Below are 12,415 nucleotides of genomic sequence, written 5' to 3' on the forward strand. Positions count from 1 at the left end.
CCTGGTTCCCGCCCCCCCACTCCTTTGGTCCTTCCACACTCCACACCTTAGGCAGATAGCCTCATCCTCTGTCCAAAAACTGCGTGAGCTCCAGAGGGATGACAAGGGGAAAGAGCTCTAAGAAGAGTCTAGTGGGGCACGAAGGTGGTGTGGCAACATCAGTCTTATCTGGTGTACGGGGCTGGGGCTGCCCTAGGACGTGCATTAAGTTGGTGACAGAGGCTAAGAGAAACCCGGGTATAGGCCTAGCCCTAACTCACCCCTCCACTCCCCTGTCCCATCCACCTCCTGCCCAGCCACCCTACAAGGGAAGGAGACCTGAGACTGCAGTACCTCCTCACCCTTCCCCTTGGGGCTCTACCTGCGAAGGACCAGATGGCATCTCCCTGTGGCCTCCCGCATGGCTCCACACTCCATACAGAGGCTGGTCTGGGGGCCACTGGGGAAAAAACTGTCAGGGGTGTTAGTACCCAGATTGGATGTTAAGAGACCTGGTTCTAAACTCCATCCTGGAGGACGCCTGGGTGGCTCAGTGGTTGAGCCTCTGCCTTCGGCTCAGGGCATGATCCCATAGTCCCAGGATCGAGTCCCACGTCAGGCTCCCTGAATGGAGCCTGCTTCTCCCTCTGCCTATGTCTCTGCCTCTCTCTCATGAATAAATAAATAAAATCTAAATAAATAAATAAATAAATAAATAAATAAATAACTCCATCCTGATATCTGGACCATGAGCCCGTCTTGACTGCTCTAGGCCTCATCTCTGAAAGCAGCTTGCGGGGGGGGGGGGGGGGGGGGGGATGCAGGAGAAGGCCCAGGAGGGGATGCTCAGGGCTCCGAGGGGTTAGAGAAAACTCCTGAAGGAGCAAGGGTGGCTCACGGTGAGAGACTGTACACCACGAGGCGGGGGCACAGAGGTTTTATTGGGGACACGCAATGCATGGGGTGGATGTGGTGGCGCAGGGTGGGGATACAGGCAGTCTGCACCAAGAGGGTCCCCAGAGCCACAGGGAGAGGTCTAGTAGAGAGGTGAAGGGCCGGGCCAACTCCAGGGGTCTGGACTCCCCTCAATGTCAGCAGAGAAGGCAGGCAGGCAACACTGGGACCTCAAGCCCATCCCAGAAACAGGCCCCAGAACTGAGAGTCAGAAAGGACCACAGCCAATCCCCACCTAAAGAATCTCGACTCCAGCAGCCCACTCCTGTTCTCATGCCTTCAGGGTGGGGGCTCACCACCCCCAGCAGCCCCAGCCCCTGGGGATAGCCCCCACCCTCTGTCTCTCAGCATGTCTGTTCATAGAAGCCTGCAGCCCTCGATGGCTCTGCTTTGCGAGGAGAATGTCCTGGGCCTCTTCCTGACAAAAGCAACAGGGCTGGCCTAAAGACGGGGTGTTGGGGGCACTTCCTGAAGCTCATGCCAGGCAGGCCAGGGCCCTCCTCCCCCCATCAAAAGAGACTCACCTGGCCTGTGCCTTCCCCACCCGGGGTGCTGGAAAAACCTGACATCCCAGCAGGGACACCTGAGGCCCCAAGGAATCTACTGTCTCCAGCTCCAGGGCTCTGGATCCCTCTACCCAGCTTTCCCAGGCAGAGGGAAACCCCTTCACTATGCTCTTCCCTGCTTCGCTGTATGAACTTCAAAGGCTCTCAGCTCAGGAGGACCTCCTCCCCAAGGCCATCCTGACCAAGCCCCTACTTAGGGTCACCCATGAACCAGCCGGGCAGCTACATAATAGATCATTTAAAATCAGACTTGCTCACGGGGCAGGTACAGACTCTAGAACAGCCGCATGAATACAGGGCTCTCTGTCAATATATATGCACACGTATAGAGAGATACATCTCTGTGTAACTTTTTTACATGTTCCCTCCCTGTCTGTCACTTCTTCCTCCTGAAATCATTCTCAGAAGAGCAAGAGTTGACAAGCACAGCCTCCACCCTGCCAGCCACTCCCCACTGCCCGATTCAACCCCTGTGGCTGCCTGAAGTCCTGAGGCCCCTGGGGCACCATGGGGCCACTCCAGGCCCGGCCGGGAGCAGAGCCTTCCTGGGTTCTCAGGCTCACTGTTCACCTCAAGACTTCAGCAAAGGGCGTTGTGGCCAGGAGGGCAGTAAGTGCCTATTTGTGGACTCCCCAGGAGGCTGCTCTGTTGTCCGTATCTCTGTCCGGAGGAAACCCAATGGCTGGTGCTTTGAATGTCTCTTTCTCTGTGTCTGTCTCTCTTGGTCTCTTTGAGTCTCTCTCTGGACAAGAAGCAGAGAGAAGGCTGATGCCCCTGGCTCCTTCATCTTCCCATATGAGCTTCGACCAGGGCTCCATGGTCTCCAGCAGAAGCAGCTTCTAGACTACAGGGCCTGTGCACATCCCTCCCGTGAGCAGGAGCGCCAGCACCGGGGAAAGGAGGAGAAGAAGGATGGAGGCTCGGGGGGTCCCGGGCAAGCTGAGTACAGGCCAGCAGCTTGAAGGATGTCCACACACACACACACACACACACACACACACACGCCTGGAGGAACAGGGCGCTGGGGCGGGGGACGAGGCGGGCGGGCACGGGGAGGGGGCGGCAGCGAGCACCTGCCATCAGAGCTGGTTAAAGACCACGGACGCCTTGAGGTTAGCAGGCTCCAGGCCCTCGCCGAAGGTGATGAGGAAGTACATGACCTTGCGGATCTTGGCCAGGTCGGACAGGCGCTCCCCGAACTCCAGGGCATCGGCCTCGTTCCAATCCATGGCCTCGGCGTCCTCCTTGCGCCAGAAGATGGCAGCGGGGTCCAGCAGCTGGCGCGTCATGAGGTTGGTGAGGTCGGGCGTCCAGTTCTGCGAGGTGCCCGTGATGGTGACCTTGCCCGGCTTGTCCAGCTCCACGTCCCAGCGCTCGAACTGCAGCTTCTGCTGCTGGACGAAGTCCAGGCGGTACACGGCCTCGGCCGGCCGCAGCAGCTTCTCCCCGTCCTGGCGCTTCTCCCCGCGCTGCTTCAGGCTCTCCACGCGCAGCCGCATCTGCTTGGTCAGGTCGGGGTCCAGGACCAGGGGCATGCTGAGCTGCGGCTGCTTCGGCCCGTCCTCCGCCATGCCCAGGTGCTGCTGCGCCGCTGCCTGCAGCCCGGTGTGTGCGCCAGGGCCTGGCCACGGGGCGAGAGGCCACCAAGGATGCCCCGCCTTCCCGGCCCCTCCCCTCCTGGCCACCGGCTCTCCCCAGCCCTGCCCAGTCCTCAAGAAGGGGGTGGGAGGCCCCAAATGCCTCCTCTCTACTCCTCCGACTGGCAGCAACGGAGGCACTGCAGGCGGGCAGGAGGGTGACAGGCTCCTCGGGGACACTCTGCTGATGTCAACTGCTGTGGTAACCGCCCTGACTACCTGACTGCCTGACTACCACGGAAGGGCTTGTTTGTGAAGAGGGGAAGCTGCCCGGTGCAGTAGAAGGGGAGTCAGTGGAAGAGCTGAACTATCTGAGTGTATCTGGGAGTGGGAGAGGAAGCTGCCATGACACGCCACACACAGAAAAGAGGACAGAGGCACAGGTCAAAGTGTAACAACTGAAAACGATCTGAAGGGTCTAGTGGACCACAAGCACAGTCAACTGTTAGATGGAGGCTAAATCAGTCAGTGGGATCTTGGGCTACCTGATGAGCAGGGGGTCACCAATGGGAACAGAGCATCCGGTCCTGTGAAGGTTACACCTCAAGCCCTGACTGAGGTCAGTTCTGGGGGGTCACTCATGGCAATCCCCCAAGGGCATTCAAGAGGATTAGAGATGTCAAGCTGCCTGACCTTCCCAGAACCTTTCACTTTGTAGCTGCAGGGGCAGAGGAGAGGAGAACATGGCTGAGGAATTACTGTTAAATTAACTCAGCATTAGAACAGAGCTTGCCATATAGGAGGCCCTCAGAAGATGCCTGTTGAATGAATGAATGAAAGAGGCAGGTGTATGTCAAAGTGCAGGATAAGGGAGACCCCTGGAAGGTGAGGTCAGGGAAACTGGTCTTACAGTGGAACGACTGCAGGAAGGGCAGATGTAGGCGCAGGCTGTGGCCACCATGGAAGCAGGAGACCGAGGCAGCTGATGGTAAAGGCTAATGGAGACCCAAACAGGAACAGAGGCCAGGATGATGAGGGGAGGATGTCAGCCACAGGGGCATGGTCATCCCTGGGATACAGCTGCACCAGGGGTGGAAAAGGCAGGGCAGTTGGAGGGGCCAAGCCCCTGGTGCCTAGGTGGGAGCCAGTTCACAGGGGGTGGCAATAAGGTGGACTGGGGGGGGAACATCATGGGGAGCCAATGGCATGAGCCCGTGGGGGTCTCCAAGTAGAGGGTGTGGTCCAGAAGCAGCCCGAAGGGAAGCGAGAACACCTGCCCCATCTCTGGATCCACAGGACACTTGGGGAGGCATTCGGTTTCTACCCGTGGGGACATCCAGGGGCTGTATGACCCTGGGGAAAGCCTGGGTTCAGCGTGGGCCATTGCCAACCTGCAGGAGGAGGCTAAGGGTGGACGTTACCCAGGGCCTGGGGCTCAGGTAGGCAGGGCAGGAGAGGCCCTGAGGGTGCAGGAGGCTGCAGGAGGGGCTGAGCCCACTGCCACCCACAGCTCTCCTCTTGGCCACTGGACACTTTGGGAAGACCCACTAAAGCCTGGCGTAGGAATGAATAAAGAAGAGCAGGTCCCAAACTTGCATATGTGATTGCAACATTGTACTGAAATGCAAAGCAAACGCCTCTTTAGCCCCAACTGGAAAAAGAAGGGTGTGCTAGAGCACACCGTAACACTGGTTGTTTCCAGCTAAAGAAAGCCTGATGTGACATAGTATCGTCCCCATCGTGGGTCCCCCGTGTCTGGAATGGTGCCGGGCACAGCTGGTGCTCAGGGCCGGGGCGGAATGCACTGCTCTGTAGCTAACAGACGGGAACCACCTTAAATGGAACTGGTGACAGAGCATGAGACACCTAACTCTGGGAAATGACCAAGGGGTGGTGGAAGGGGAGGCAGGCAGGGGGACGGGGTGACTGGGTGGCAGGCACTGAGGGGGGCACTTGACGGGATGAGCACTGGGTGTTATGCTATATGTTGGCAAAGCGAACTCCAATTTTAAAAAAATAGTTAAAAAAAAAAAAAGAGAAAGAGCCCGAGCCCTGCCACCGGGTGCCCCCCCAGGCCCGGCCACCCCCAACACTGCCTCTCAGACAGCCTGGCACTCACTTCCGCTCTGCTCCCCTCCTGTGCTCGGCCGGGGCGCCCAGGGCTCGGAGCAGGGATCTGCCTCAGCGGCAGGTGAGCACACAGCGGCCCTCGGGTCTGGCTTGGGCCGGCCAGGCCTGATGGTGAATGCTCCACCTCACTGTCACGTCCTGATTTCTGGTCCACAAAACTCGGTCACCTGAAGTCCACGGTCCCGCCCTCAGGGAAGGCACGGTCAGGATGGGGAGACCCTAATGGCCTACCAGGGGTCCCACAAGAGGCGGGTGCCCACGGCCAAGAGATGTCTGGTAGAACAGAGAAAGAGGCGGGGAACACAGAGGTGGGGCAGGAGAGGGATTTGACACAAGTCTATTGCCACTAAATGCCACAGGCTTGCCCTTCCCGACCACAGGCTCCGTTCATCCTCCTACAGCTCTGGGGATCAGAAGTCAGGTCTACACCACAGCCAGGAGAAGGAACCCGACCTGCCCAGTGTCACACAACAAGGGGCCTGGGCCAGAATCAAACCTAGGTCTGGCTGGTTTCAAATTCTATGCCCATCAACCCCAGGCTGCATCAAGAACTAGAGGGAAAGGGGTGGCTTCCTGGAGGAGGGGGTATGTGTGCCGAGGGCACCATGCACCAGCATCCTGAGGTTCAGCATCCCTGGAGTGAGGTCGGGGGTGGGTGGGCAGGGGCACAGCTCAGGCTGAGGACCCCTGCTCTGTGTGTAGGAAACAGGGCGGGGCAGGGGAGGCCCTGCAGGGCAACAGGCCCTAAGTGAGGGGTGACAACAAACAGGGCCCAGTCAGCAGGGACAGGAGGGGAGAGGAGGCACAGTAACAAGCTCCCCAGGGCATCCTACCTCCTTCTAGAACCCAGGAGTTGTCACCACAGCAGCTCCAGGAGGCAGGGTGCAATTAGCCAAGAGTAACTTGCTCTGCTCCGGCCTCCTGGGGACCCAGGCTCCTGGAGATCAGCCTCCAGGCCCTTGAAACTTCCAGACCAGTCAGACCAGGTGCCCTGACATCCTGCAGGGACATCCTTGAGCCCAGGGACAAATAAACCCAGATCTGCCACTGCGTCAACAACGGTCCTCCTGCCGGCGGGTCATGGACCCCTTCTTCCACTCACCAGATGGGGAGCTGCAGCAGGGCACTGCCTAAGGCCAGGCCCGGGACAGGACACTCAGCAGGCGGGGGCTCCTTCCCACAGATGACGGGAGAGCCCAACCCCAGGAGGGGACATGCTGGGCCAGGCTCTGGCCCCACTGAAGGCCCCAAGAGGCATAGGGTAGGAGGGCCAGGCCAGGGTGGCGCTACTGGCCAGTGGCTGGGCCCAACAATTTGGGGAGGTGCTCTGTCCTCGAAACTTTCTTAAACCTTCTCTGTGCCAGGATCCTGCTGGGCTCAGTGGGAAGACAGAGTTGGGCCAGCTTTGCCCATGGGGAGCTCACCTCACAAAGAGAGACCACAGGTAAATGGGGGAAGGGTGGGAAGGACAGGGCCAGCTCCACAGGATTCCTGTGTGCCACTGTCTGCCCCAGACAGAGCCCCGACCTAGCTGGGGATGGGAACAAAGGCAGGGGGACCTTGTTTTGGGCTCAAAGAAGGGGGCTGAAGCCTGGAGACAGGGGGGCGAGGACACCCCCACATCCAGAGAACAGCACTGGCCCCACCCCTCCCTGGCCCTCGAGGCCCATGAGTGAAACGATCCCACGTGCGGCTCTCTGAGGCCCTTCCAGCCTGGACAGCCTACAACCACCCCCGTCTACAGGCTACAGCAGTCATCTTTCCTGAGGGCCCTCCAGCACCTACGTCCCCACAGGACCATCAACAGCCAGACCCCAGGGATACTCACCCTGGGGTGGCTTTGAAAGGTCACACCCCTGCTCAGAAGACCGGAGAGTAGGGCACCTACTCAGTCCCAGCCTCGGTAAGGGCACAGCTCCCTCTGATGGCTAAGGGATGCTTCCTGCTTGCCTGGGAATACTCATTATGTTCTATGAATATTAATTATCATTAACCGGTAATGCAGCCACCATTCACTGAGCCCTGCATTGCACAAGGCCCTTTGAGAATAGTGTCTTGTTTTACCCTAACAAACTCCCTGAGAGGGAGCTACCCTCCTACCCTGGTTTTTCAGATGAGTAACCAGAGCGAATTATAAAAGCTACCAAATAGTGAGGCAGAGGCTTCAACCTAAGCCATGAGGCTGAGATGCCCAGAGTCTGTAGACCCTGCTGCTAGCTCGTCACGGGAAGAGCAGGGGGCAATGACTGGTATCTGCCAGCACAGGAACCCAGCAGTCCTGACAGATGACTCTTTAGAGACCAGCAGGCCAGCCTCTCCTCCAACCTCCCCGCCTCCCCAGGAGGCGAGCTCTGTGTGGGATTAAAGGGCTGCACCGCGGGTGCCGCCACAGGAGGGCGGAGTGTTGCGACCAGAGCCAGTTCTTTCCAACCTAAAGCCTTGGCGCTGGTCCAGAACATTAGCCCTGGGAACCCCCAATCATGAAACAAAACAAAACCGGCTGGGCCACTTCCGCTGAACAAGTGACAAAACTGAGGCCAAGCTAAGGACGAGGCCTGGCTAAGTCTATACAGCAAGTACTGCCGGGGTCTCCTGAGCCCCAGTTAGTGGTGTCTTCACACTGCACGGTTCAGGCAACTTCCACATGTCACAGGTACCTCTTCTGCCAAGTGGCTCCAGGGATACTGTGTGTCCCCAGTATTCGGGAGGGGACACATCAGAATCCCCTTGGGAGCTACGCACATGCCCAGCACCCAGCCCTGGAGATGCTAAGCTGGCAGCTCAGGGAGGGGAGCAATTCTGCTGCCCAGCCAGTGCGGGGAGCCCTTGTGTCACCCCCTCCACCCCTGCACAGGTGTTCATAAAGCCATATCTGCAAGTTCAGGCTGCACCCCCCGGCCCCCGGCCAGCAGCGAGGGTCCCACCGGGACTCACCTTTTGCCACAGTGACTCCCGGGAGGCGAGCGAAGAGCAGGCCGCCACGAACCAACAGTTGCCCACTTGGCCCTGGTGCAGGTCATGGGAGCTAATGCCATCCACAAAGAGGCGGGGGTCCTCACATATGTCCTGCGGAGAAGCCGAGAGGAACCTCACTGTCAGCGTGTAGATTCTCCCCCTGCAGGCTGCCCACCCCCCATGAAGCCAGTCCGGTTTCTCCAAACCCAGCTCCCTGCCAGGTGCTGCCTGCCGGAGGGCCCCGCTCCCTTCCCCTGAAGAGCCATTCTGCCACAGTTTCCATGCTTGGGGGACTGGCCCCGGGGCACCCCCTTCCTCCTGCCCTCTGTGGTATTCCCCAACCAGCAAAAGGTCAGTGCCCATCAACCTCCAGCAGCAGTAGCAGCCCCGTAGTGCCCACACCAGCCCCCTTCAGGGGTCCCCAGTCACAAGGGGTGGGGGGCAGGGAGGAAAGAAAGAACAAAGTCACAGGTGATGAATGAGTGGCAAAGGCAGGGGAGAAGCAGGGAGCTGACCATGCCGGGCCCCGAGGAGGCACGTCCTCAGGCTGTCTCACTGGACCCTCGACCCACTTGGGGCGTGTGGGGTTGTTGTTCCATTTTACAGATAAGCAATGAAGGTTCAGAGAAGGGCAGTGACTCATGAGGGGCACACAGCAAGCAAGGCCAAGCAGAGCTCCCAGAGTGCCTCTTGTGTGGCCCATGGGGATAGTGGGGATAGGACTGGGCATAAAGGAAGCTCCCTTCCCCTTTTCTAGTCCGGGCTTCTGCCGGAGGTGTCCATGTGTCCACCCATGTCCCGAAGCATCTACATCCACAGAGCTGAGAGGGAGGCTGCACCCCGAGGTGGAAAGTGGTAAGCACTGAGACAGGCCTTCCAGGTGCCAGGCATGGCACCATGAGCCATCCTCACCAGGATCCTGACAGGTGGGCACTGTGCTCACTGTACAGAGGAGCAAACTGAGGCCCAGAGAGGCTGAGCAACCCGCCTCCCACACAGCTGGGTCTGCCTCCCCATCACCTGGTCCCACCACAAAGAGCTCCTGAGGTCCTACCCCAGGCAACCAAGTAGAAGGTAGTAGAGTCAGGAAGATGGAATTTGAATTAGTCCCGTTTCCCATTTATGGGCTGTGCAACTTCAGGCTAATGGCTCAATCCCTCTCAGGTCATTATCCCTGCAGGGCTGTGTAAGGACTCAGATTATGGAAGCAGGGCACTCAGCAGGGAAACCAGGGCAAAGGGCTGTGGGCTCTCACTAAGGCGTCTGGGACTCCTGTTGCCACCTGTGCCTGGGAAAACCAGTGTTGGAGGGGGCCAGACCGAAGGCCATCGCTCCCGGGAGGGCATGAATGGCTCCAGATGGGACTTGGGTGTGGCCCAGAGCCAAGCCACAAGGTGGCTTCCCATAGCCGGGTCTGAGTAATATGGCCCCAGGTCACAGGAACCCAGCGAGGCTGGAGACACTGAGAGGCCTTCGCTCTGCTCTATCAGGAAGTAGGAAGGGAAGAAGCCGGCCTCCCTCCCTCCCGCCCTCCTTATCTTCTCTCCCAGGCCCTGGCCCTGGCCCACACGCAGACCAGCACCCAGACCAGCACCGGAGCCAAAGAGAACCATGACTTGACATCTGCCTCCCTAGAAGGACAGGCAGGACGGGAGTGGAGGGGCACTGTGTATCTGGAGAACCCCAGCTGCACCCCCACCATGGAAGTAGAGGCAGCCACCACCTGTCATCACCAGGGCCCGCAGAGGTGACCCCCTAGTACCCCACCCCTTCAGATCTTCCCAGACAAGGTGCTGGAGAGCCATGATGTTCCACTGGTCCAAAGAGGAGGATGCTGAGGCCCAGGAGGAGGCAGTGACACCCAAGGTCACATGGTCAATAGGATAGAACCCGGGTCTGCCGGGCTCCCTGACTAGGGCTCTCCTCCTCCCTGTCGAGCAGGCCCTCTCAGAGCAGACCTATGGGGCAGGTCCGACCATTCCAGCCTGGCCCTACCACACAGAACAGGACACTGGCACCAGACACTTCTCTGGCCCCCAAAGAGAAACTGAGCTTAGGAGTCAGGAGTCCCAGGGTCCAGGCTTGGCACTGCGGCATGGGGATGCAGGTGCCTCCAGCTGGAGACTGAGCAGAGAGGAGGTGGCAGTCTGGGGCGTATTGCCACTGCCAGCAGAGACAATGTCTGCCAGCACTGAGGTAGGTGGGACCTGGGCCTACCCCACAATCCAGCAGCCACCCGGGGACACCCTGAATGGAACAGTCACAGGAGCAGCTCATAGAGTGGGCACGTGCTGTGTGCCCAGCTCTGTGCAAAACCACCCTGGGAGGTGGGTACTGTTGACCTCCTCACTTTACAGATGAGGAGAGGCACACAGAGGTTAAGGCACAGAGAGGTTAAGACATTTGCCCAGGGCCACAGAGGAAGAGGTGAAGTGAGATTCAAATTCAGGCAGTCAGCCCCACAGCATCCAGGTGGGCCAGGACCTGTAAGTGATGAAGTGACCTTTCTTTCTTCCAACCCCCCTGCACCTGTCCTCAGCCCAGCTTAGGGGTGTTCGCTACACAGCAACAAGACTGAGGAGTCAGGGGCAGCCCAGACCCTCACCTACCATTAGGGCCAGGATCTCAAGACCTGCGTTTGTCCTTCCATCATCATCTTTCCTGGGCTATCGAGTAGGCACAGAGCACAGAGCTAATCAGGGAAGCTCCAGCCTGAGGGCACAGCCCTTGAGGAAGAAGAGCCTGACTGTGATCCTCCATGTGAGCACAGCTATGACAGCAGGAAGCCAGGGAGAGATCAGAGGGGGCTGCCTGGAGGTTAATGACGCCAACAGAGCAGGCCTGGAGAGAGCCGGTGGGGAGGGAGGATCTCCAGAAAGAATGGGGACGCCAAATTTCACCTGAAGAGGGATCCAGCCACAGTACTGAGACACATGCCACCTCTGACTCCCCTGGGCTCCTGGCCACCTGTGATCCCTTCCACCTCTGTCCACACTACGGTCACCCCTGCCACAGGGCCCAGGCCCGACTCTGCCCACTACCAGTGTTGGGAGCAGGACTTGGCAGGTTCTGTGAGGCTGTGGGCTGGACCCCTGGGAGCAAGGAAGGGCCAAGTGGCATGCAGGATTGGGCCGGACAAGTATCTATCTGCTGTGAGCCCTGGACCAAGCCCCACCCCAGGGCTGGGAGGTGACAGGCTCTTCTGCTCCACGTACCTCTCTCTGGGGCACGGCCTTCTACACCTGCTATCACCTCTCACCCCTCAGCCCCTCAGCCCGTCAGACCAGCTCCACCAGACACAGGACATAGCCCAGAACCATCTCCCTCCGGGGCACAACAAGAATTTCAGGTTTGCAGGCCCGGTGTACAAACAGGCATGCAGCAGGACAGTGGATTCCAGGGCACCTTCTGCCCTCCTCTCCCACCCTGCTCGTCCGTCACCTCCCTCCTGGAATCTAAGACCACGGCAGGAATCGACCACCCACTGGCAAAAGGCCCAGAAAGAAGGCAGTCCCTTTGCCAGGAACAGGAAAAAAGGGCAGGTTCTTGGGACTAATGGCCACCCCTGTGCTCCCTGTCTCATCCCGCAGCAATCCCGGCCTGCAAGGCGACCTGAGCATGTGCCCAGAAGGGAACCCCCTGCTGGAGGGGGCAGTGGGTACCCTGTGCCCACAGAGATGCAAAGGGGTCCCTGCCAAGGCCTGGGCTTGAGAGAGGAGGAAGCCCCTCATGTGTCCACACTGTCAGGAGTCCCTGAGTCATGCTGACAACCTCCTTCTCTTATCTCTTAGGCCAGCAGGCATTTACCAAACTGGAAAAACAGAAAAACAAAGAACCCAGAGGAAGGAGGAGGGTGTGGGCCTAGGGCAGGTGCCCTGGGTGGGGAAGGAGGTGGACGAGGCCCAGCCCCACCCACAGTCCACAAGAGATGAATCTCTCCAGGCAGGGCCAGCTCCAGGTCCCCGCCACAGGGCTCACAGGGAGTGGGTGGGCAAGAGAGTGAGCCGGTCTGTCATCTGCCTCCCATAGGTGACGCCACAGACACCTCAAGTCATTTCAACCTCCAGAAACCGTGGTCAGCAAGAGCTAGCCTCCCCATTCACAGATGAAGCCACTGAGGCCAAGAGAGGGGGGGCGGCTTGTTCCAGGTCACGCCTCCGCAGACCCTCCTGTGAGGTAGGGGCGAGTCCATCTGGCTCAAAAACCAGCCTTCTCATTCCATTTTGGGAGAAAGCCAAAGGGAGGCCAGCAGGG

At 59.1% G+C, this 12,415-nt stretch overlaps 2 protein-coding genes across 7 annotated transcripts in view; both read right to left on the bottom strand.

The window, feature by feature from the left end:
• The window catches only part of CAPN5 (calpain 5), a 52,483-nt gene that overhangs the window by 20,913 nt on the left and 19,155 nt on the right, over positions 1 to 12,415 (bottom strand). For all 6 annotated transcript variants that reach the window (XM_038568536.1, XM_038568539.1, XM_038568535.1 and 3 more), the window contains exon 3: positions 8,141 to 8,272. In XM_038568536.1, the coding sequence (XP_038424464.1) occupies positions 8,141 to 8,272 (132 nt within the window). The remainder of the gene's footprint in view (positions 1 to 8,140; positions 8,273 to 12,415) is intronic.
• LOC607920 (olfactory marker protein) lies at positions 910 to 4,098 on the bottom strand. Its single transcript, XM_038568541.1, has one exon. It carries the CDS (start codon positions 3,068 to 3,070, stop codon positions 2,579 to 2,581), a length of 492 nt encoding a protein of 163 aa, XP_038424469.1. The 5' UTR covers positions 3,071 to 4,098; the 3' UTR covers positions 910 to 2,578.

The sequence above is a fragment of the Canis lupus genome, chromosome 21 (assembly GCF_011100685.1).
Source record: "Canis lupus familiaris isolate Mischka breed German Shepherd chromosome 21, alternate assembly UU_Cfam_GSD_1.0, whole genome shotgun sequence".
NCBI classification, from domain to species: Eukaryota; Metazoa; Chordata; class Mammalia; order Carnivora; family Canidae; genus Canis; species Canis lupus.